This window comes from Dipodomys ordii, unplaced genomic scaffold (genome assembly GCF_000151885.1).
Source record: "Dipodomys ordii isolate 6190 unplaced genomic scaffold, Dord_2.0 Scaffold56, whole genome shotgun sequence".
Lineage (NCBI taxonomy): Eukaryota > Metazoa > Chordata > Mammalia > Rodentia > Heteromyidae > Dipodomys > Dipodomys ordii.
Window position 1 is genome coordinate 7369579 of NW_012267272.1, and position 22518 is coordinate 7392096.

The 22518-nt window shown below is 40.2% G+C and overlaps 2 protein-coding genes across 2 annotated transcripts in view; one reads left to right on the forward strand and one right to left on the reverse strand.

The window, feature by feature from the left end:
* Positions 1–2372, forward strand: part of Ndufb2 (NADH dehydrogenase (ubiquinone) 1 beta subcomplex, 2, 8kDa) — a 5774-nt gene extending 3402 nt beyond the window's left edge. The window contains exons 2-4 of the mRNA XM_013021562.1: positions 167–251; positions 631–762; positions 2288–2372. Of these exons, the coding sequence (XP_012877016.1) occupies positions 167–251; positions 631–735 (190 nt within the window). The 3' untranslated portion in view covers positions 736–762; positions 2288–2372. The remainder of the gene's footprint in view (positions 1–166; positions 252–630; positions 763–2287) is intronic.
* A 632-nt stretch (positions 2373–3004) lies between these two features.
* Positions 3005–22518, reverse strand: part of Braf (B-Raf proto-oncogene, serine/threonine kinase) — a 91459-nt gene continuing 71945 nt past the window's right edge. The window contains exons 17-19 of the mRNA XM_013021563.1: positions 21620–21754; positions 14943–15096; positions 3005–10234 (exon numbers count right to left, since the gene is read on the reverse strand). Of these exons, the coding sequence (XP_012877017.1) occupies positions 10212–10234; positions 14943–15096; positions 21620–21754 (312 nt within the window). The 3' untranslated portion in view covers positions 3005–10211. The remainder of the gene's footprint in view (positions 10235–14942; positions 15097–21619; positions 21755–22518) is intronic.

Below are 22518 nucleotides of genomic sequence, written 5' to 3' on the forward strand. Positions count from 1 at the left end.
TTTTAACCACTTCTTTTGCCCAAGGCTAGCACTCTACCACTTGAGCCACAGTGCCACTTCTGGCCTTTTCTGGTACTGAGGAATCTAACCCAGGGCTTCATGCTTGCTAGTAGGCCACATTCCCAGCCCCTATGTATCAGGTTTCTTGATATCCATTTTTTCTTAGAATTGCCTGGGTGTATGAACTAGAGCACAATACCTGTTTAAAACATCCCCATTTCAATGCAGAGGTCGCATGTCAGGAGTATATGGTATAAAGAGGAGATGGTGTTGCAGCCAGATGTATACTTCTAGATCTGGATGGCACAGACTAATATTCTCGAAGCTGACAAGTCTCACAGGGAAGTCTGAAAATATTTATGCTGTTCTGTATGCTGAGATGAAAACAGGAGGAGTCTGTTGCCCCTACTCTATGCTCCTCTTCATCACTAGCAGAGCACTGGCCTAGGCTTCTTCCAAAAGAGGTGGCTTTTAAAATTCAGGCTGTCATGCAGAAAGGACAGATGAACAGTTGGGCTACCAAATGGTTAAGGGTCCCATACTATGTCAAGGACTGTGCATACGGTACTTAGCTTGATTACTGTTTTTTCTTTTGAAACTTAATTAGTTGCATTTAGTATATATTCTTGACTTTTTTTTTTTTTGAATGGCTATCACCAGGGTCACTTTACATATCCTGATCCTTCCCAGTGGACAGATGAAGAATTGGGTATCCTTCCTGATGAGGAGGATTGAAAGTATAAACTCAAGCCTTTTAAGAAGGTATGCCCTAAATTTCTATTTTAATTAATATTTATGGTACTAAGAACTCAACATGGATTTGAGCTTGCTACAATTCTTAGTCCTTTTTGTTTGTATCTTGTTTATAGATAGGATCTGGCTAACTTTGCTTGGTCTGGCCTCTAATTTTTCTTCCGTGTCCTTGCCTTCAGATTAGTAGGTGGGATTACAAGTGTGCACCACCAAGCTGGCTAATGTCTTAAATTCTGATTTGTTTTTTGTCATAAACAGTTGATTTTGTGTTTTTTTTTTTTTTTTGTTGGTCATGGGGCTTGAACTCTGGGCCTGGGCGCTGTCCCTGAGGTCTTCAGCTCAAGGCGAGTGCTCTACTACATGAGCCACAGCGCCACTTCATTTTCTGGTGGTTAATTGGAGATAAAGAGTCTTACAGACTTTGCTGTCCGGTCTGGCTTTGATTTCAGCTTCCTGACTAGCTAGGATTACAGGCGTGAGCCCCTGGCACCGGCTTGATTTTGCACTTTTAATAGTCTTAAAATGAATATTCTAATAGTATGAAGCACAATTAACTGAGTCATACCTAATTTCTACAGTATTTACACATCTGCTGTCTCTCTCCACTTTTGGTATCATTTTCCTTTTCATTGTGTATTTAAAAAAATTAGTATTTCCTAAGTTAGGTTACAAACTTAGGATCCTGTTTACCCATCCATTTATTGATATATTAAGGTTAGCTACTCAGTAGACTAAGATCTGGAGGATAGGAGTTTGAAGCCAGCCCTGGGCAGAAAACAGGAGTTTGAAGCCAGCCCTGGGCAGAAAAAGTTAGACTCAATTTCGTTAATGAGCTAAAAAGCCAGGCTCGAGATTTGGCTCCATTTGCAGAGCACCAGTAGAGCAAGCAACCAGAGTTAAGAGCCTGAAACTGAGTTCAAGCCCCATACTGGGGGTTGGGAGGGTGTGGAAATGCAGGATAGAACACTTTTTTAAGTCTTGTAGGGAGGTAGAAGGGAGAAAATGTGGCCACAGAGCAGGCAGATTTTATACACACTCAAGTGTTCTCTCCTTACCTGCCTCCAGTGCTTTTGTTATATAGCTTCCAGCACTGATCCTTTTACATCCCTACAAATCTCCCAGTATTCCCACACATAGGCATTGTTTTAATGACTAGACTTTTTTTTTTTTTTTCCTTGCTGGTCATAGGGCTTGAACTCTGGCCACTGTCCCAGCTCAAGGAGAGTCCTCTATCACTTGAGCCACAGCACCACTTCCAGTTTTCTGGTGGTTAGTTGGAGATTGAGTCTCATGGACTTTCATGCCTGGGCTGGCTTTAAACTGCGATGCTTAGGTCTCAGCCTCCTGAGTAGCTGGGATTACAGGCGTGAGCCACGGGTGCCAGCTAGACTTGCTTTTTGATGGGAAGAGCAGTTTACTTTGTAAGACTAGTCATAAGAACTCAAGAATTATCTTTGAATAATTGCATAAACAAAGTTACAGATTTGGATTAGTGAATATGTTATTAAAACTTTCCATTTTTGTTTTTCCACAGGAACCAAGTGAGAAATTTCAAGGAAGTATGGACTTAATGTTGTACACTAAAGTTGTAAATTAAAAAAGGCTTGGCCAAGAATGAGGACCTGAGTTATGTTTGTGATACTGACAGCTCTATTTCACTTTCGTTGTTCCCATTGTGGTGCAAGTGGTTTATATCTTGAGTACCCCCGAGATGGAGATAGAGGTTAGCTGCATTTATTGCCATTGAGGGACAAGGAGATGAGCTAACTCAACTTGCTTAGTATCACACAACTGGTAAGTGGTGCAAAAGCTCATGCACAGTGCCATACTGTCTTCTGACCGCTTAAGTCAAGTAACTCATCTTGTCATTTATCTATAGCAGCTGGATTCTTGCCCCGAGTTTACAGGTTAGGCATTAGTACAGTCCATTTATTGTGGCCTGGGTGTTTTGTTCTGAGTGGCTGCTCACAGAATTTTTTTTGCCAATCCTGGGGCTTCAACTCCGGGCCCGGGCACTGTCCCTGAGCTGCTTTTGCTCAAAGCTAGCACTCTACCATGTGAGTCGCAGCGCCACTTGTGGCTTTTTCCGTTTATATGGTCCTGAGGAATCGAACCCAGGACTTTATGCATGTTAGGCAAACACTTCACCACTAAGCCACATTCCCAGCCCCGTATTACAGAATATGATTGCAGGTGGTGTTAAAAAAAGCTTACAATGGAATTCTACAGATAATAATTTTACAACTGTTAGAGCACATACTTCAACCATGTTACATGGAGGAAGGCAGTCATTTTGAAAGAAAAGGTACGTAAGGTGAAAAACATCACCAATATCTGACAAAAGACTTACCCTACAAGCGGATCACATGTATAGTACCATGCGGGGAACCTGGACAACTTTAACTTCTACCTGTCAAGCAAGAATCAACATTATAAAACAAAATGTACACACCTTAGTCTTTCTACTGCCTCCAAGAAATGACTGTCAAAACCCACTGGCTAATTCTGTCATTACATGTTCAGGTGCTACACAAATAATCCTGATGAAGACTTCTCCATGCAGTCAATCTTTATTATAGCAATATTCGCATATTCACATCAAGTACATAGAACTTTTTTGCCTTTTATATATAATACATAGTTTTTAAATAATTTTACACAGAAATAAATTTCTTCAATCTGATTTTCAACTATCTTTTTATTTAATTCTCCATGCTTTCTATCCAAACTGAACAATATTTTCCATTATACAAATTTACATGAGAAAAACTCCAAAGTACAAATGAAGGGACCTGAGCAGGAAAGAACCAAGGAGTATCAGGAAGTGGGTGTGGGAATTAAAAAAAAAAAAAAAGACAAGCAAACACTGAGAATTAAAGGTTTAGAGAGACATCATCCATTTGACTGAAAATAAATGTCTTTTATGATTTGAAAAATAAGCTTTAAAAATAGTTACTCCATTGTAATATTTATAAAGCAGATATAGAGAGGTGTGTGGACAAGGAATGAAGGCCCCATGTTTTTACTGGGCACCCCCTCCCCCCACCCCCGACTTCATGAGAACCTTTTCATGAATACGCTTGAGTGGAACTGAAGTGAACTAGACCCGAACCTGTGGCAGTTAAGAAAGGAATGCATATGCGAGCTGCCATAGGTTTGAAGTGGTAAAACAGGACCCATAATTCACTGAAGTTCCAACGTAAAGCATTTCCCTTTCCTCTCCCTTACAGACTTGTCCTCAGACTGAGCAGTACATGAAAAGGGGAGATTTACTTTTCCTTGGAATAAACCAAGGAGCAGTACAGCTTTGAACAATTCAAACACACAATAGAAGGTAAAAATCAATCTCCTGATCTTAGACCTATCTTAGAAACAGAAGTGCTAAAGGGAAGGGTCAGGTACTGTGACACAGTCCTTCAAATCAAGCAATACCATGAAGGCCAAACCAAGACTACATCATTTGGTATGGCCAAAGGAAATAGAGGACCCAATGAATGTGTTTTCAAATGAAGGAAGAGAAAGGGCACAGCACACACATACCTGGTATGTAAACTAATATAACATGAAGATAAATAAGACAAAGGTTAGTCACTTATGTTGGAAAAGGTGAAAAGGCTTATGTTTACATAGCTGGTTTGAATCAACTATGGAACACATAAATGAATTAGGAAGGAATGATTTTAAACCGTTCACAGCTTAGAATAAAAAGCACACGTATTGCACTCTTAAACTTTATTTCAGGTAACTGTAGTTCACTTCGCACCTTTGCGTTAGTTTTTCCCTGTTCCCCAGACTTCACTGCCACCCTATTTTGGTCCACTTTTTGTGCCTAGTTGCTTTGTTGCTTATGTTAGTCTTTGATTTCTTCCTATGTAACTCACACCCACCAAAACACAAAACATTCAAAAGGCTTAATGAAACGCGAGTGATTTTCAAAGCAAAAACAAGACTTTTAACTCACTCCCTCACCCCTGTTCCAGCACTGTAAATCAGCTCTCTCTTTGCTGCACCTCTTCCAGTATTTCCTGCCTGTCTCCCCTGGGAAACAGCAGTTATGAGTGCTGGATAATGTACTCAGCCTGCCATGAGAAGCAAATGGTTTGCACAAAATTGTTTTCTGACACACAAAACACACTCCAATTTTCTGTTTAAAGAGTACTACAGAATTCTTTAAAAAAATGCATCACAAAAAACACAATGGCTGTGTCCTCATGACAACGGGTTGTATCATTGCAATTAGTCAAAACAGCTAAATGAAAGTAAACGTTAAGTGAAGCTGATTTAATAATAAAAAGTTAAAATGTAGATAAAGATCTAGAATTTATTGAGGTGGCCACTGTGGTTTTTACCTTTTTGCCTTAAGATTTCATGAACTGGGATGTGGCTCAGTGGCAGATCCCTGGCCTAACACACGCCGAGGTCCTAGGTTCAATCTCCAGCATCACAGAAAGGGGGAAAGGAGGAATGATTTTGGGATTCTGTCCAATTCAGTCTCAAAAAATACCTGTAGGAACTATTAATTATCTTTTCTACAACTGACAAAATTAGAACTGATTTCAATGTCAATGTCTTTGCCTAAGTAGAAGTGAGAAAAAGTTATCTGAAATTTCAAAAACAAAATGAAGCTTACATCTTATAGGACAAACAACACACACATTACCAGCACTTTCAGCTTTTCCAGAGCTAGCAACACAAGACCACAAACACACTGGCCACTGTCCTCTCCTCTGGCCAATCTACAAATCACTGTGCTGGCAGAGACACTACTGCCCCTTCTCAGGCCTCAGTAATGCATCTGAGTATCTGAGAGGAGGGTGGTGAGGAAAAAAAACGAACACACAAAGTGCACCATGGAGTGTCTGGTTTTACCCACACAGGATAGGTCTCTCACAATTCCAAGTCCCTTCACTAAGGACAACGCCAGAGACTGCCCTTTGTGCTCTTCATCATTCAGAATCGATAGCACAGTCCAACATCACTGCAAACAAGCGCGGGGAGGCGAGTTTACATTTTAAATTCTGAAAAATCAGTGTCTAGGTTGGCAGCAGTACTCTGGAAACAAATTTTATTTTCTCCTTTCTCACTATCAGTGAGAAAGCACACGTGGAACCAACACACAGGATTGCTGTCCAGCATACGGCACTTCAACACTGAACTACAGCAGTTTCTTAAAATGTCTGTCAAACATTTTTGTTGTATAAAAGTTCCATGCTTTGAAGAACCTATGGGAGTAGAAAAAGTTTCTCTAGAAATGTCACTGAACAGTATTTTCAACCTAGTTGCTCTATGTGATAAATATATCTGACTATACTAGGGATTATATGCTTTAAAAAAATAATTTTGTTCACTGAAAATTTACTTGTTTTTTTTTCTCATTTTTAAAATGTGTTTTGGCTATAAACTCTTTAGTGCATTTATCTTTGCAGTCTAAATTGCACTCTAAAAATATTAACACAGCTGAGTTAAACCAGAGTGGCTCTCTTCATAAATCACTGATTTCTGCTAAAAATTTTAGCTTTTTTTTTTTATTGCATCATGAAGGCACAGTAAGATCATTTGGCAAATTGTCAAGGTATTTTGCTAGACTCTCACCTACACCTTTTCGCTGTAACTTGCAAGTTAGTTGCTGTTCATTCTCACCTTCCATCTCTGGTTGTGGTTTCTGATAGCCTAATGGTTGACATCTGCTGGTCTCAAGCAACACCAACTTGAAGTCTAAGAGGGCCTCCTTCTACCCTCTTAGCTGGGCAGTCTCTCTGAATAAGTATCTCATGAGGGTGACAAAGCTGTGGCTAACACAGTATGGAGATGTACTGCCTTGACAAGTTACTGAAAAGTAAAACTGTGTCACTGTGACATGATACCATAGCTATTTAACTTCATGAAACTGATTTAAGGTTAAGATTCTGAAATGTACCCAACAGATTCGGCACCACTTCCAACAACATACAGATGCTCTTGAGCAATGCTTTTATTTTTTTTTTTAAACACTATCACTGCTTAAATGTATAATGCCCTTTAGGACAAAATCAGAGTGCTCAGATACAAGAACACATAAAAGTTAAAATCTTAAATCATCTTCATGTTCTAGAGCTCGTGGCTTTTCATAATTTAAATAAATAGCTATTCATTACCTCATTCTGAGGAGGTAGGTTTTTTGAAGAAGTCACCTGAACTCCGCAGTGTTTGAAAGTAAAGCTAGAGCTGCTGTTTGAGGGAGGCCGGGTGGTGGTGCGCAGTGGGGACAGCTGAGATTTGAAGAGGGGCACACGATAGCTCGCACAGCGCTGCGTCAAAACAACACAACGTTGTGTGACACAAGAGCTGGGACTGCACCAAACAAAAATGAGGAAATATTTACAAAGCTTCAGTGCTAAAGTTTTGAACTGTCTTTTCAAAAACACTTCAACAATGACATAAATATAACGTGATTTACATGGGGTTTTCCCTTCTAGAATGTCCTAGGCGCGTCCTACCAGACCTCAAATATAATCAGGGACAGGATATCCAGGAACCACAATTTGATAACTAGTTAAGAGTCTTCTTTTAAGGTGTACGTAAGCACAAATGAGAACATCAGATTTCCTATTCACAAGTCCCTTCCATAAATTTTTTGGTCCATATTATTTCAAGGAAAGAAAGTCAATCAGGAATACTACATATTTAAAGTCTTCTACAGCTGCTCGTGAACTTTCCAGAGGGCCTCGCTCTCCCAACCAAAACCAAAACCCATGCTGAAAGGCGCTGCAACTTTGCTGACAGACACACTTCACTGGCGGCCTTAGGAGGTGGTTGGAGAAGCAGCCACACACTGTCGGTGCAATTACTCATAAAGTGCTCTGCACAAACAAGAGCGTCTTCCTCCTATCTCTTAGGAGCTCAAGTCTACCTCCTATAGGCTAAGGACCAAAACTTACAGCAAAGGATATTCCTTTTATTGTCATTTGTAAACTCAAGGAAAAAATATCTATTTGATGAATAAGATGGAAGGTTTAAACATTGTTTTTATTTTTAAACTTCCCTTAAAAAAACAAAACAACAAAAAAACCACCACCCCTCAATATCCTGAGCCCAACTTTGGAACAAAATTTCATTTGATATCACCTCTGTTCCCCCTTTACACGTAAGAGAGAAACATTCTAAAATGAAAGGAAGACGTTTGTTTAGACAATTCCAACTTGAGAGTCCTCCCTCAGCTTGCTGGCTCTGTCCCTGGAGAGAGGGAGCCCGCACTGCGGCATGCACAGCAGGCTCTACCTCCTGAGCAGGACTTCAACACCTGTCTGTGTTTTTCTCTAACCAGGACTTAAGATCTAAGCCAATCTTGCTAAAGGAAACACAGCTATATTAAGTAGCATCTACAGAGATGTTTTGGACTTTTACTTCAGTAAGAGGTGCGTCATGCACAGTGGATTCTTTTCATACCAGCACAATATATTTCCATCTCGGCAATTCTAAAAAAATTTAAGACACTGCTCTGCTCACATCAAACTTAAAAACATACTAGTACGCTTCAAAATGATTCACACCCCACAATATTTCCTACTTTTCTAGGGTCAACCTTGTGTAAGTCTGTGAAATTTGCAGCAGGCCTTCTTCTGATGCCAAGTATTTAAGCAGAAGTCATCTATCTAATGATAATGAGTAGTAAACAGGTGAGCTATAGATAGTGGAACCAGGAAAATGTTACATGATCACTTTTAATTCCCTGATTTATTTTTGGTCTTAAAAGAATTTCTTTCAGGTTTTGGCTATCCCTTAGTTGGCTAAGTAAATCTTGTATGATCTGCATTCCAAAAGCCTGACAATCAATCCTGAACTCCCAATAAGGGAGTTACCATTAGTTTATCCCATCGCTTTCTATGCTACCATGGTCATTTGTACTGCCCATTCATGAAGGCCAAAGGAAGCTGGGGCTTGTTTATATTTTCCATCTGTCCAAGGATAGGAAAGATTTAGATTCCCTCTATCATAGTAACTCTTTCTATAAAAACAACTGCTTTCACACATCGGCCCTCCACTCCAATAGCCCTAACATTTCCCAGGTGGGGGATTCAACTGCCAAATTACCCAACCTTTTGAAGACCAGGCTTGGGAAGAAAGGAAGGAGGAGAATGAATGGAGATACCACCACTTTTATTTTAGGTTGCATATTCTAGATCAAAGACTGGAAAGAGGATGCAGAATGTAGTGTAGGAATGAGTAAGTTGGAAGAAACAATGAGATTATTAGCAAAGATGTTAGTGTGGACCCAGCAAGTACCATTAATTTAAAAATTATAAATAATTGTCTAAGACTCTCCATGTTTTAGGTAGATAAAAGGGCAATGGTCTTTCTTTAAAAGTTTATATAACAAAAATACCATTTTCAGGATATATAATTCTGGTGGGAAGTATTATTCCAATTAAATCTGAAAATCATTTTCTTTTTAATAAAAATAAAAGAAACCCAGAAATTAAAACTTGTACCTGACACTTCAATTACATAAATTTCTCACATTCAAAACTGTTAGTCAGCAGTTTTGCAGGCGTTTAGTTAGATATGCCCAGGGCGTGTTTGCTTTGGACATAACAGCCATGTAAGTACTTGGTGACTGGAAGAGCTTAGAGGAAGATATGGACTGTATTTCCTGAGAATTTGCTACATTGTGGAGGAACCAAGTCCCCAGCCCTCATCTCCATTGCTGGACCCAATGAGAAAAGAAGGCGATGTGTGCCAGCACTGTCCAACTTGCATGGTTAGGCACAGCCCCAGTGAGCCAGGCAACCAGAGGCCAAGAAACGGAGGTCAGGAAGAAGATGCAGCATTCCCTTTTCCTCTGCCCCCCAAATGCAGCTCTTCCTCACCTCTCCACCTCCAGTTAAACAAGACAGCTTCACTTGTGATCAAATTTGCCAAGGACTGAACATGTGCCACCCAGAAAAGGTATGCTGCATTTCTGTTCCATCCCTCAGAAATTAATTGGTGGTGGCTAGGGGAAAGAGCTCCACAACAAAATCCCAGAACAGGAAAGAGAATGATGCTTGGTGATTGAAACTGCCCATCAGATGACCAGCCACAAATTGATCTGGTGGTTAGAAGGGCAAAGTTGACTGGCAGACTTTCTATAGCAAATTTCCCAAGCTGTAGCAGCAGTTTCTTTCCATCATGCCTGACCATCAAAAGGTCAGAACTCAGGGTCTCTCCTTTTTCTTCCAGGAGTGGGCAGACTTGTATGCACGTGGTGTTTGTGTTGAAGAAGAAACACTGGCAGCAGAGAATTCTGGCTCCTAAAGCACTCTTCCCTCTTTTGTTGAGTAAGAGATTCCACTCTGTTCCACACCAGTTTATGCATTGAAAATTTTGTATCTTAAAAAAAAAAAAAAGGATTGCAGCACAGAATCGTGTTTTGATGTTAACAAACTGTAGGAATACAAGACTTAAAGAAATAAAGAGTAGATGCGGCCATGGTGGTGTGGCTACTTGAAGGCTGCAAATTCTCCTGTAGAGGGAGGACAAGAGCTAATTTTAAAAAAGTTATCTCAAAATAGCCTCAAGCAGAAAAGCCTCATTTCAACCTCACCAAAAGGTAGACTACTTATATATTACAAGCCTGATACCATCATCACTAATTCAAAAACCAAAATAGCCAATACCCATGAAAGAACAAAAGTATGTATATTTATGTGAGGAACCATGGTTTAAGTATATCAATCAAATATCAAATCTGCAGATAATTTCTCAGCTGGGTTTCACATGTTAGGGTTGGATCTGCTGATATGTCTGATGAAGAAACTGCTTATACAATAGTAGTAGAATATTTCTGCCCCTAAATTATCAGTTCATTTTCTGCTACCACATTATATAGTTATGTCACCATCAGGAAGAGAGAATCAAGAATTATCCTCATTGTATGAAAGATGAAATTTCGGTATCAAATGATTTGTCCATATCACATATTTTGCAGAAAGAAAGAAATCCAGACCTTCCATTGTCTAGTTAATTTCACCTTTTTAACTACTAGAAATTTAGACATGTGTCACTGAACATAATCTTCTGCATAAGGAATTCCTTAAACCACAAAATCCCTTTGCAGGGCCAAACTTCTTCAATCTTCCTGAATTCGGGAACTAACACCCGAGCTACAGCTCTATTCCTGCTTTTCTGATGGTTCACTGGAGATAAAAGAACCCCACAGACTTTCCTGTCCAAGCTGGCTTCGTAACTGCAAGCTTCAGATCCGACTTCTATGGAACTATAGGTGTGAGCCACTGGTGCCTGGCTAGGCGCTATCATTTTGTTCACATCTTCTGCTTAGATAGGCCAGTTACTGCCATTATATAGAGCATAGTTTATTTATGGGGGTCGATTAATAACTGACAAGTAATTTTTTTTTTTTTGGGTCCGGTCGTGGGACCTGAACTCTGGGCCTGGGCGCTGTCCCTCAGCTCTTCAGCTCAAGGCTAGCGCTCTACCACTTGAGCCACAGAGCCACTTCTGGCTTTTTTTCTGTTTGCTTATGTGGTGCTGAGGAATCGAACCCAGGGTCTTGAGCATGCAAGGCAAGCGCTCTACCACTGAGCCACCTTCCCAGCCCCTGACAAGTAATTTTTAATAGGAGTTCCTGATGAAGATTTAAACAATTTCTCTCTCTCTCACACCCACACACACCCACACATCCACACCCACGCCCCCCCCACACCCACACAAATTAATTATTCAATCTAGGAATAATAAGCACATATTTAGTGAGTTTTTTTTAAATTGCTATTAGATTCCAAGTGGTTACTAGATAATACTGGCATGTCTCAATACATACATTAATGACGGGCTCACTGAATCGCAAGATATGCATGCTGATAATATCAGCAACTGCCTGAGTGCCTCATTGAACACCTTACACACACTGCCCTGATCCTCACAGCACTCTAAGGAGACAGATGTTTATCTCAATTTTATAGATGAGCAAGTTGGGGCTTAAAGTGCTCAAAATGACATGACTAGAAAAATGTCGAACCCGAATGTTGCCCCAAGTGCTGACACCAAAACATTGATTTTTCCCCCCTTTTTTGTTGGGGGAGGGGGTGGTTTCAAAACCTAGTACTGGGGCATGAACTCAAGCTCTTGAGTTCTCTCCACCCCCCTTTTTTTTAACTCAAGGTCAACAAACACTATCATTTAAGACGTATCTCCAGTTCTAAAGGCAAGGGTTCTTAACCATTATCAGGTCCTTAATTGTTGTTGTTGTTGTTGTTGAGTCAAGGTAAGTAGTACAGGCTTGTCTTAAACTTATCTTCCTACTTCAGCCTTTTTTTTTCTTTTTGTTGGTCCTGGGGCTTGAACTCTGGGTGCTGTCCCTGCACTCTTCAGCTCAAGGCTAGCACTCCACTGCGTAAGCCACAGCGCCACTTCTGGTTTTCTAGTGGTTTATTGGAGATAAAAGTCTCATGGCCTTTTCTGCCCAGGCTGACTTTGAACTGTGATCCTCATATCTCAGCCTCCTGAGTAGCTAGGATGACAGGCGTGAGCCACTGGTGCCGGCATACCTCAGTCTCTTAACTGATGCTATTATAGTAATGTACCACTACAATAGGCTCCCTAGAAATTTTACTTTGTATTTAAAGTTAAAACTAGTGGAGAGGGCTGGGAAGATGGCTCAGTGGTAGAGCACTTGCCTTGCATGCATGAGGCCCTGGGTTAGATCCCTCAGCACCACATAAACAAAAAGAAAAAAGCCAGCCCGGGCAGGAAAGTCCATGAGACTCTTATCCCTCAGCTCTTCAGCTCAAGGTGAGTGCTCTACCACTTGAGCCACAGCGCCACTTCTGGTTTTCTAGACTCTAGATAAGAGTCTCATGGACTTTCCTGCCCGGGCTGGCTTTGAACCAGGATCCTCAGACCTCCTGAGTAGCTAGGATTACAGGCATGAGCCACCGGCTCCCGGTGTTGTTTTGTCTATCTTTTTCTTTTTTTTGGGTCCGGTCGTGGGGCCTGAACTCTGGGCCTGGGCGCTGTCCCTCAGCTCTTCAGCTCAAGGCTAGCGCTCTACCACTTGAGCCACAGCGCCACTTCCGGCTTTTTTCTTTTTGCTTATGTGGTGCTGAGGAATGTTCGATTCCTGGGTTCGCCAGGGCCTCAAGCATGCAAGGCAAGTGCTCTACCACTGAGCCACCTTCCCAGCCCTGTTTTGTCTATCTTTAAAGTCATGAATCAATATATAAAGTCATGGTAGCAATGTTTAATCTGTCCAAGGGAACAAAAGATCTGCTATATTCATACTGGTTTCCTTGGATGAAATCAACTATGCAAATAAACGTATTTTACAGGTTTACCTGTGGTACTTAAAAACTAATTTATCATGAATTTAAAATCTTCCTGATTTTTTGCTTTACTGACTTCAAGGGAAGATGACATAAATTCAGATGTGGTCTGCCTGCTGAAACCTTTTTTGGACTATATTTAATAAAGACCCTAAATCTAAACTGTGTGATTGAAGATTTAGTTTAAGAGGCTATGAAGTAGAGACAGTAGTGTCTTTGGTAAGACACTGGTGCTGCTCCTGTTTTGGGTGCTCACGACTGCCTCATTGTACTCAACACACACACACTCACATATACACACTCACATGTATGCACACACATACTGATGCATTAGAAGTATTTCATACCGAGGGATGCAAAGAGGAAAAAAATAGGCATTTATCTTAAGTAGAACCTTGTTGGGTAAAAGAGAAAAATTTTAGGAAACACATGATAAAGTAATTGCTCTACGATGAACCACAAAATCTAAGTACAATCTAAAGCAATAACTTGAAAAACATCCATTAACAAGTTGCTTGGCAACCAGTTATCTAAAAGAAAAACAAACCTAAAATTCTCACAGAGCTCTGTGATTTCTTTTTTTTTTTTTTTTGTGGGAGGGGATAAGAATAAGAGAGCAATGCATCTGCAAGGAACTTTAACTTTTTTTTTTAAACAAAAATCAATGGTGACATCCTTAGTATATAAAGAAACGTTATCTATATTGGGTGCTGGGGGCTCACCCCTGTAATCCTAGCTACTCAGGAGGTTGAGAACTGAGGATCCTGACCGTCAAGGCAGATAAGCCCATGAGATTCTTACTACAAAAGAACTGGAAGTGGAGCTGTGGCTCAAGTGGTAGTGGGCCAGCCTTGAGCAAAAAAAAAAAAAAAAGCCCCAGCCCCCAAGTTCAAACCCCAGTACAGGCAGAAACACACACACACAAAATCTCCAGTGAACATTTCTCCACTAAAAATCTAACATTAAGCCATTTTATTCATGTCAAATGTGCTACTTCTCAGGAGTATATAGGGTCACTTGAGTCCATGATTAATTAAAAGATACTCATTCCATGGCTTCAAGGAAACAAAGGACTTCTACTTTTTTGGGGGTGACAGAGAGATCTGGGCTTGAACTCAGGGTTTAATGCTCTCTGAGCAGGGGCTCTGTTACTTAAACCAGACCCTCAGCTCTTTTAGCTTGTCGTTTTTTGGTTAGGTTCTCACATTTTTGCCTGGTACTGGCCTAGATCTTTATTCTCCTTTTTATGGCCAGCCACATGCCATCATACTCAGAAGGACTGAGTTAGGCTCTTGCTAACTTTTTGCTTAGGCTGGCCTCAAAGTTCAATCCTCCTGGTCTCATCTTTACCTCCTGGGTAGTTGAGATGTCAGGCATGAGTCATTTTCATAATAGTAAACAGAAATAGTTATAGAAAAAATTAGTAATGTTGAAAATAGTGACTTCCCAAATTAGACCTGCTCAGTTGCCTTATTTGAAGCCAGCTTCCCACGAGCATTCAGAGGAGTGGTCCTCCTCCAGAGCCCGCCCTAAGTGATAGCTAATACTAAAAGCTGCCTTAGGAAACAGAGAAAGCTATAGTTTAATAACTAGAATAACCAACTGACTGAAACAAACTCAGAACAGAGGGCCCTGGAAGAGGCACTGCCAATTTTTGCAGCGTTTTTATGTTTTAACCTGTGGACGTTAAAAATCCATTGTTAGGTATGAATTCAGAAAAATTTTTAATCTAGTTGTTTAACACAGAAGTGTTCTTTTGTTTATCTATAAAGAAATGAGTTGCCTAGTCAATTGAACATTTAAACAAACTTATATAAATGTATTTTTTTTTGTGCTACCTTACTTTAATTTCTCACTCATTTACTTTGTCTCAGTGGACAGGAAACGCACCATAGCCCCCTGCCTGAATGGGTGTTTTTGGAGAAGCACAAGCATATAGACTAAAATCCTCTGTCTGAAAACCAGCCCGGTTCAAGGAGGGTTCTGATGCACTACGGTGAATTTTTGGCAATGAGCGGGCCAACAGCTCAATAGAGGCGAGAATCTGCAAAAAAAAGAAAAAAAGAAAAAGAAAAAAAGAAACAGTAGAATGAAAATCTGGATTGTGTAAATCTTTAAGAGCCCCATCATATTGTATTATAACAGTACCTGAAATCATTGTTTTCAAGATAATAAATGCCTGGAAAAATAGACAGTGGTATTTTTCCTTAAGAACCCCACTCAACCCAAAACAACAACAACAAAAACCCCAAACTTACTACAATACTAGAACTTTTATTTCTGTAAATTAAATGGAACAAAGCAGTTCATAGTTATTTGGCTTTTGTTTTTGCTTTTTTTTTGGAGGGGGTCAGTTGTGGGGCCTGAACTCTGGGCCTGGGTGCTGTCCCTCAACTCTTCAGCTCAGGGCTAGTGCTCTACCACTTGAGCCACAGCAGCACTTCTGGCTTTTTCTGCTTATATGGTGCTGAAGAATTGAACTCAGGGCCTCATGCATGTGAGGCAAGCACTCTACCACTGAGCCAACTTCATAGCCCTTAGCTTTTGTTTTGCCAGCTTTGGAATAATGAACAATAGAAATTTAAAATGAGTTACAGACCTATTTGGCACAGAGTGCACATCCCTTTTGGAAAGGAGATGGGAATATAAATAAATACTATATGACTATTTCTAAACAGAACAAGGCAATTCGTCCTTTAAAAAACTTAGCAGTCAGAAGTGTCTCACCATGTAATTCAAAGCAGGACCACACTGCTCCAGACTGCTAGTGGCATATGAACAAGAAGTGACAAGTGACAAATCAGGGGAAGCTTAATAAACAGGCAGCATGTATAAATCCACGTATTTTAAGGGACAAGAAACAGGTATGCCTTTTGAAGGTAGACAGCCTGATAATGCAGTTAAAAATAATGCAGCATACTGTGACTTGGAGCTGGGCAATGATGGCTCATGTCTGTAATGCTAGCTACTTAGAAGGCTGAGATTTGAGGATCACAATTCAAAGCCAAGCTGGGCAGGAAAGTCCATGAAACTCTTTTATCCAATTAACCATCAGAAAACTGGAAATGGTGCTGTGACTCAAGGTAGAGCACTTGCCTGAAGCTGAAGAGCTGAGGGACAGTACCCAGGCCTAGATTTCAAGCCCCATGACTGACCAAAAAAAAAAAAAAGACTGGGCATGATGTCTCAAACATAGCAAGTACTCAATGTAGCTTTAATAATCATTTTTTTTCAATGTTAGAAATCAATTTGTTAAAAAAAAAATCTAACTCTTATATACCCAATAACAGAGCATCATCATAGGGGAAGAAAGAATGGACCCCATTAAGAAATACGTAGTTTTAGGGGCTGGGAAGGTGGCTCAGTGGTAGAGCGCTTGCCTTGCATGCCTAAGGCCCTGGGTTTGATTCCTCAGCACCACATAAGCAAAAAGAAAAAAGCTGGAAGTGGCGCTGTGGCTCAAGCACTAGAGCGCTAGCCTTGAGCTGAAGAGCTGAGGGACAGTGCCCAGGCCCAGAGTTCAGAGTTCAGGCCCCATGACTGGACCCCCCCCCCAAAAAAAAAGAAATACGTAGTTTTGTTTTCTACAACATATGCAGTTCAACTATATAAATACACATTTTATGAAATTATATAACAGGCAGGACTAATTCATGATAGAAAAAGTAGTACAGTCTTAGCTTCTGGAAACAGGGATAGTAATTGACTTAGAAGCAAAGAATTCAACTGTCTGTCTGGAGTGATGGCAATTCCCTGTTCCTTAATGGAGGGTTTAGGTATGTACCTGTCTGCATCATTGAAGTTATAAATTTAATCATATTTATATAAGAAAAATAACTGTAAACAAATTTTAAGCTAATGGTATGCAGGTAGAATGACATAGGAGTGCATTGATATCCATATTTCATAGCTGAGGTAATATTTTCATGCTCAAGTGAAGAGTCTGAAGCTCTTAGCATTCACTTGGGATGGAAACATTCAGTGCTGACCCACAGCTGTATTAATTCTCTCTGCCATAAAGATTTGGGTAAAAATGAACACTACTGCTAATAACAGGGCTGCTATTTGGACTCTGATTTCACAGTGATAATAAACATTATTACTGAGTTTTATCCTGAACTGGGAATGGATCCCAGAGCCTTGTGCATGTTAGATAAGCACTATGCCACTGGACCCTTTTAAAATTTCAAGTATGATATGTAAGAAAAAAATTAAATTATACCATGATATAAAGGGTATAAGGCTTTCAAATCCCAGTTTCAGGAGTAACCAGTCTATACTTTCTCCTGAATTTTTTCTCTATATAAACATGTGCATATGAAAACAGACTCATTCTCATCATCTTCAAAGAGGTATTATACTGTGCATATTTTTCTCCTTGTTTTCTTATTCTCTCATTGACATCCAGGCCATCTATGCAGAACTACCTTAATCACTGTCTTTAATTTTTCCTACTATAGAAAACATACTTAAATATGCTTACTGTATATGTTGTATACCATATTCTTAAGAGTATTTTAAATTTATGAATTCTATGCCAAGTCTTTCCTAAAGTCTGAATAATTTACATTTCTCCCATCACTGTGAAAAAAAAATTACACTGTTCCCAATGCTGGGATACAGCCAGTCTTGAGAAACAAAACCAAATGCATCCACTGTGGCACTGTGAACTTTACTAGCTGTCACTGAAGCCCCCTGTCTTTTCCTAAGTTTATTACCATTTACATTTCTTCTGTGTATCATCTATTCATATCCTTTTCCCCTTTGTATTCATTGCCTTTTATTGATTTGTAGGAGTCCTGCAAATATTTACTCTGTTACTTATGCTACAATTAGTTTCGCCTTTAAGCAAATTATATATATATATATATATATTTTTTTTTTTTTTTTTTTTTTTTGGCCAGGCCTGGGCACTGTCCCTGGGCTTCCTTTGCTCAAGGAAGCGCTCTACCACTTGAGCCTCAGCCCCACCACTTCTGGCTTTTTCTGCTTATGTGGTACTGAGGAATCAAACCCAGGGCTTCATGCTTGCAAGGCAAAGGCAAGCACTCTACCACTAACCCACATTCCCAGGCCTATTAATTTTTTAACATTGTGAAGTTGAATAATTTTAATACGATCATATGTTATGTGACAATAAACTTTTTAACTTCTAAGTCTGTTTCTTACTTATGGAAGTCTTTCCTATTTCAACAGTATTAAAATGATTTTATATTTTACTATTGTTTTATATGTAACTCTTTAGCCATTTAAGATTTATATAGCACTTAACTGTATTGTGCCAAAAATAACCTGTAATGAAAGTTAAATAGAATACTTAGAAGAGGTAACTCAACACTAATCTGGAAAATTTACATATGTACTTCATTTTTGGTACCATGACATGAGTGCAAAATTGTATTTAGAAATATGAGCAGTCAGGTATGGTAATATATGCCTATAATTTCAGTTACTTGGGAGGTAGGACAAGTTCCAGGCCAACCTGATAAACTTACTGAGATTCTGTCTCAAAATAAAACAAAAAAGGGGGCTGGGAAGGTGGCTCAGTGATAAGAGTGCTTGCCTTGCATGCATGAGGCCTTGGGTTCGATTCCTTAGCACCACATAAGCAAAAAACCGGAACTGGTGCTGTGGCTCAACTGGTAGAGAACTAGCCTTGAGCCTTGAGCTGAGGGACAGCATCCAGGCCCAGAGTTCAGGCCCCACAACTGACAAAAAAAAAAAAAAAAAGGCTAGATATACAGCTCAGTGGTTAGGATGCTAAGGCACAAAGCTCTAGATTCAAGCCCCAGTATCTGGAGTGGGGAAGGGGGGAGGGGTAGGAGAGGGGAGGGGGGAGGGAGAAAAGAAGGTATGAGCACTTGTCCTTTTAAATAAGAAAGACAACATCTAGGATTAGAGAACATGCTACTAGTTCAACTGACATGATCAACAATAACTTTTTCACTTTGATAGTGTCAAGCCAATCTCTTCAAAGTAACATGAAGTTAGAATCCAAGTAGGTAATTTATACCCACCCAATCATTTGGCCTCCTCTTTCTTCTCAAAGCAGTTCTTAATGTTTGTTATAACCATCAATTTTATGTATGTATGTATGTATGTATTTTTGTTGGTTGTAAGGCTTGAACTTAAACCTGGGCACTGTTTCTGAGCTTTTCTGCCTAAGGCTGGCACTTTCCCACTCTGAACCACAGCCCACTTTTGGTTTTCTAGTGGTTATTTAGAGATAAGAGTCTCGTGGACTATATTGCCTGGACTGGCTGCAAACCTTGATCCTCAGATTTCAGCCTCCTGAGTAGCTAGGATTGTAGGCGTGAGCCACCAGTATTTGGTTTTTCTTTAATTCTTTTTTTTTTTTTTTCGGTCATGAGGCCTGAACTCTGGGCCTGGGTGCTGTCCCTCAGCTCTTCAGCTCAAGGCTAGCGCTCTACCACTTGAGCCACAGCACCACTTCCGGCTTTTTTCTTTTTGCTTATGTGGTGCTGGGGAATCGAACCCAGGGCCTCGAGCATGCAAGGCAAGTGCTCTACCACTGAGCTACCTTCCCAGCCCCTCTTTAATTCTTAAGAGAAAAAAAATCAAATAATAATAAAGGATAAGTGAATCTCAAACATTTCTAAGTACCTCAGGACTTAATATTCAAAGTCACAAGGTGAAGAACATTTCACTAATTATGGTAGACTAACTATGGAAGTTAGCATTTCCCATTTGAAACTATTAATCAAGGTAAAGTAACAGAAAATACTGCCTTTATAGTGTAATACTTATTACAGCTAAACTCTCTTTTTCTTTTTTTCTTTCATTTTTGTTGGTGGTGGGGCTTATTTCTGGGCCCGGGCATTGTCACTCAGCTCTTCAGCTCAAGGTGAGCATTCTATCGCTTGAGCCACAGCACCACTTCCGGTGGTTTTCCGGTGGTTTATTGGAGATATGAGTCTCAAGGAGCCAGGCACCAGTGGCTCATGCCTGTAATCCTAGCTAATCAGGAGGCTGAGATCTGAGGATTTTGGTTCAAAGCCAGCCCAGGCAGGAAAGTTCACGAAACTCTTATCTCCAATAAACCGCTAGAAAACCGGAAGTGATGCTGTGGCTCAAGCTGTAGAGCGCTCACCTTGAGCTGAAGAGCACAAGGACAGCGCCCAAGCCCAGAGTTCAAGCCCCACGACCAACAAAAACAAAAGAAAAGAGTCTCAAGGCTTTCCTGCCCTGGATGGCTTTGAACTGCAACCCTCCCTCAGATCTCAGCTTCCTGAGTAGCTAGGATTACAGGCATGAGCCACCAGCACCTGGCTTACACCTAAACTTTCTTACATGTTTCTGTTCAGTTTTTTTGGGGGGCCTGCCTGCCTGCCTTCCTTCTTCCCTCATTCTTTCCGGTTTTCTATTTGAGACTGGGTCTTCCTATGTTGCTCAGGCTGGCCTTACACTCCTAGGCTCAAGCAATACTCCCCTTGATCTAGATGTACCACCATATCAAGATCTTTGAAGGGTGTACTGAAGATTAATTTAAGGGCTTTGGCCTTCACTATGAGAAAAAGAGAATCAGAGTCTGGCAGATGCTCTGACAGTGATTTTTCTTTTGCCCCTGGTATAATTGCCTTGATGGTCCCCTTTAGGGACCTCAGAAAGAGCTAGTATGAGAGAGATGCTTGGAATCTGCTTGTTTTACCATCAAGAAGAATTAAAGAAGCAGTCTGAAAAGCATCGCTTCTGGACCTGTAGCAAGTCCACAAGTCAAAACACTTTTCACAATAACAAGATAGTATTTGCCTTTTGAGGTCACTGTAACATGATAAGAGATATTGCAAAGTAGTGAAGCCAAATAGAGAATCTGTCTTCTTTTTTACAAAGACACTTGAAAAAGTGAAGATATCACTTTTCTCACTAGAAGGGGTGTGTGTGTGTGTGTTGGTTAGAAATATATAAAAAGGGCCAGGCACCGGTGGTTCCTGCCTGTAATCCTAGCTACTCAGGGTGCTGAGATCTGAGGATCATAGTTCAAAGCCTGCCCACAGGCAGGAAAGTCTGTGAGACTCTCATCTCCAATTAACCACTAGAAAACCGGAAGTGGCACTGTGGCTCAAGTGGTAGAGTGCTTGCCTTGAGCTGAAGAGCCGAGGGACAGTGCCCAGGCCCAGAGTTCAAGTCCAATGACCAACAGAAGAAAAAAAAAGAAATATGTAAAAAAGGGTTGGGGGAAGGTTAAGTGGGAGAAAACTGGGAGGGGGGTAACAAGTTCGACAAGAAATGTACTCACTACCTTACTTATCTAACTGTAACCCCTCTGTACATCACCTTGACAATAAAATTATATAAAAAAAATATGTAAAAGGATTTCAAGACCAAGAAGTTAACTTACAGCAAGTCCTTTAAAATCTGCTTTTATATTAGAATCCCAAGTTGTGCTTGACCTTTCAAAGTCATTCTCATAGTTTCACCTGACTATGGAGTACACACATAATCACAGAGAATTTAAACCCATGAAATACAAACTGTGTCTCCAAAAAGCTACTAAAAAATCCACCTGTCAGTGTTAGTTTTTCTAAGTATTGTGAAGTTTTCCTTACTTGGGGAAAGAGCGGTCTCTCATCTCTCTTCTTTTTGAGGCACTCTGCCATTAATCTCTTCATGGCTTTCGGACAGTTGCTCCGCACTTTACTGAGATCTGGAGACAGGTATCCTCGTCCCACCATAAAAATTATCTGGAGAAAAATAAAGATCATACAACCTTGCATGTAAGTTCAACTACATAAACAATGGAAACTAAGCAACATGTATACTATGACAGCCGTGCTTTTTCTGTATGTTCGTTCATTTTAATAAGAAGTTAAAATAAAAAAAGATGTTAAAATAAAAAAAATGAGTATTTTAGATTCCTACACATCACAGATGATGGGGAATCCCAAACTAAATGGGCTGAAGTTCAAATCTTTATCACTCTGGGACTTAGCAAAGGCCTCTTAACTGTTCCTTTTATGCTTGTCTCTCTTTATCCAGTCCATGTTTCCATGGACAGGACAATCATCACACTGAAGCACAGATATGCTATTGCTTCTTCTTCCCTTAAAAGAATTACATGGGCGAGTCAGAATGGTACCCATTAAGGACATAAAATAACAAATGTTGGTGAGGATGTAGAGGAAAAGGAACCCTCATGCCCTACCCTCATGCCCTGTGATGGGAATGTAAACTACTGCAACCACGATGGAAATCAGTATGGAGGTTCCTCAAAAATCTAAAAATAGGCCTTTTGTATGGACCCACCTTTCCATTAACTGGGCATATATCTGAAGGAGAGTAAATGAATACATTAGAAAGACACCTGAATATCTGTGGTTATTATAGCACTGTTCATAATTGCCAAATGATGGAGAATGAGCCATGGTGTACAATAACAGATGAATGAATAAAGAAGGTATGATTTGTATGTATGTGTGCATACACGCATACATAGATGCATATTATA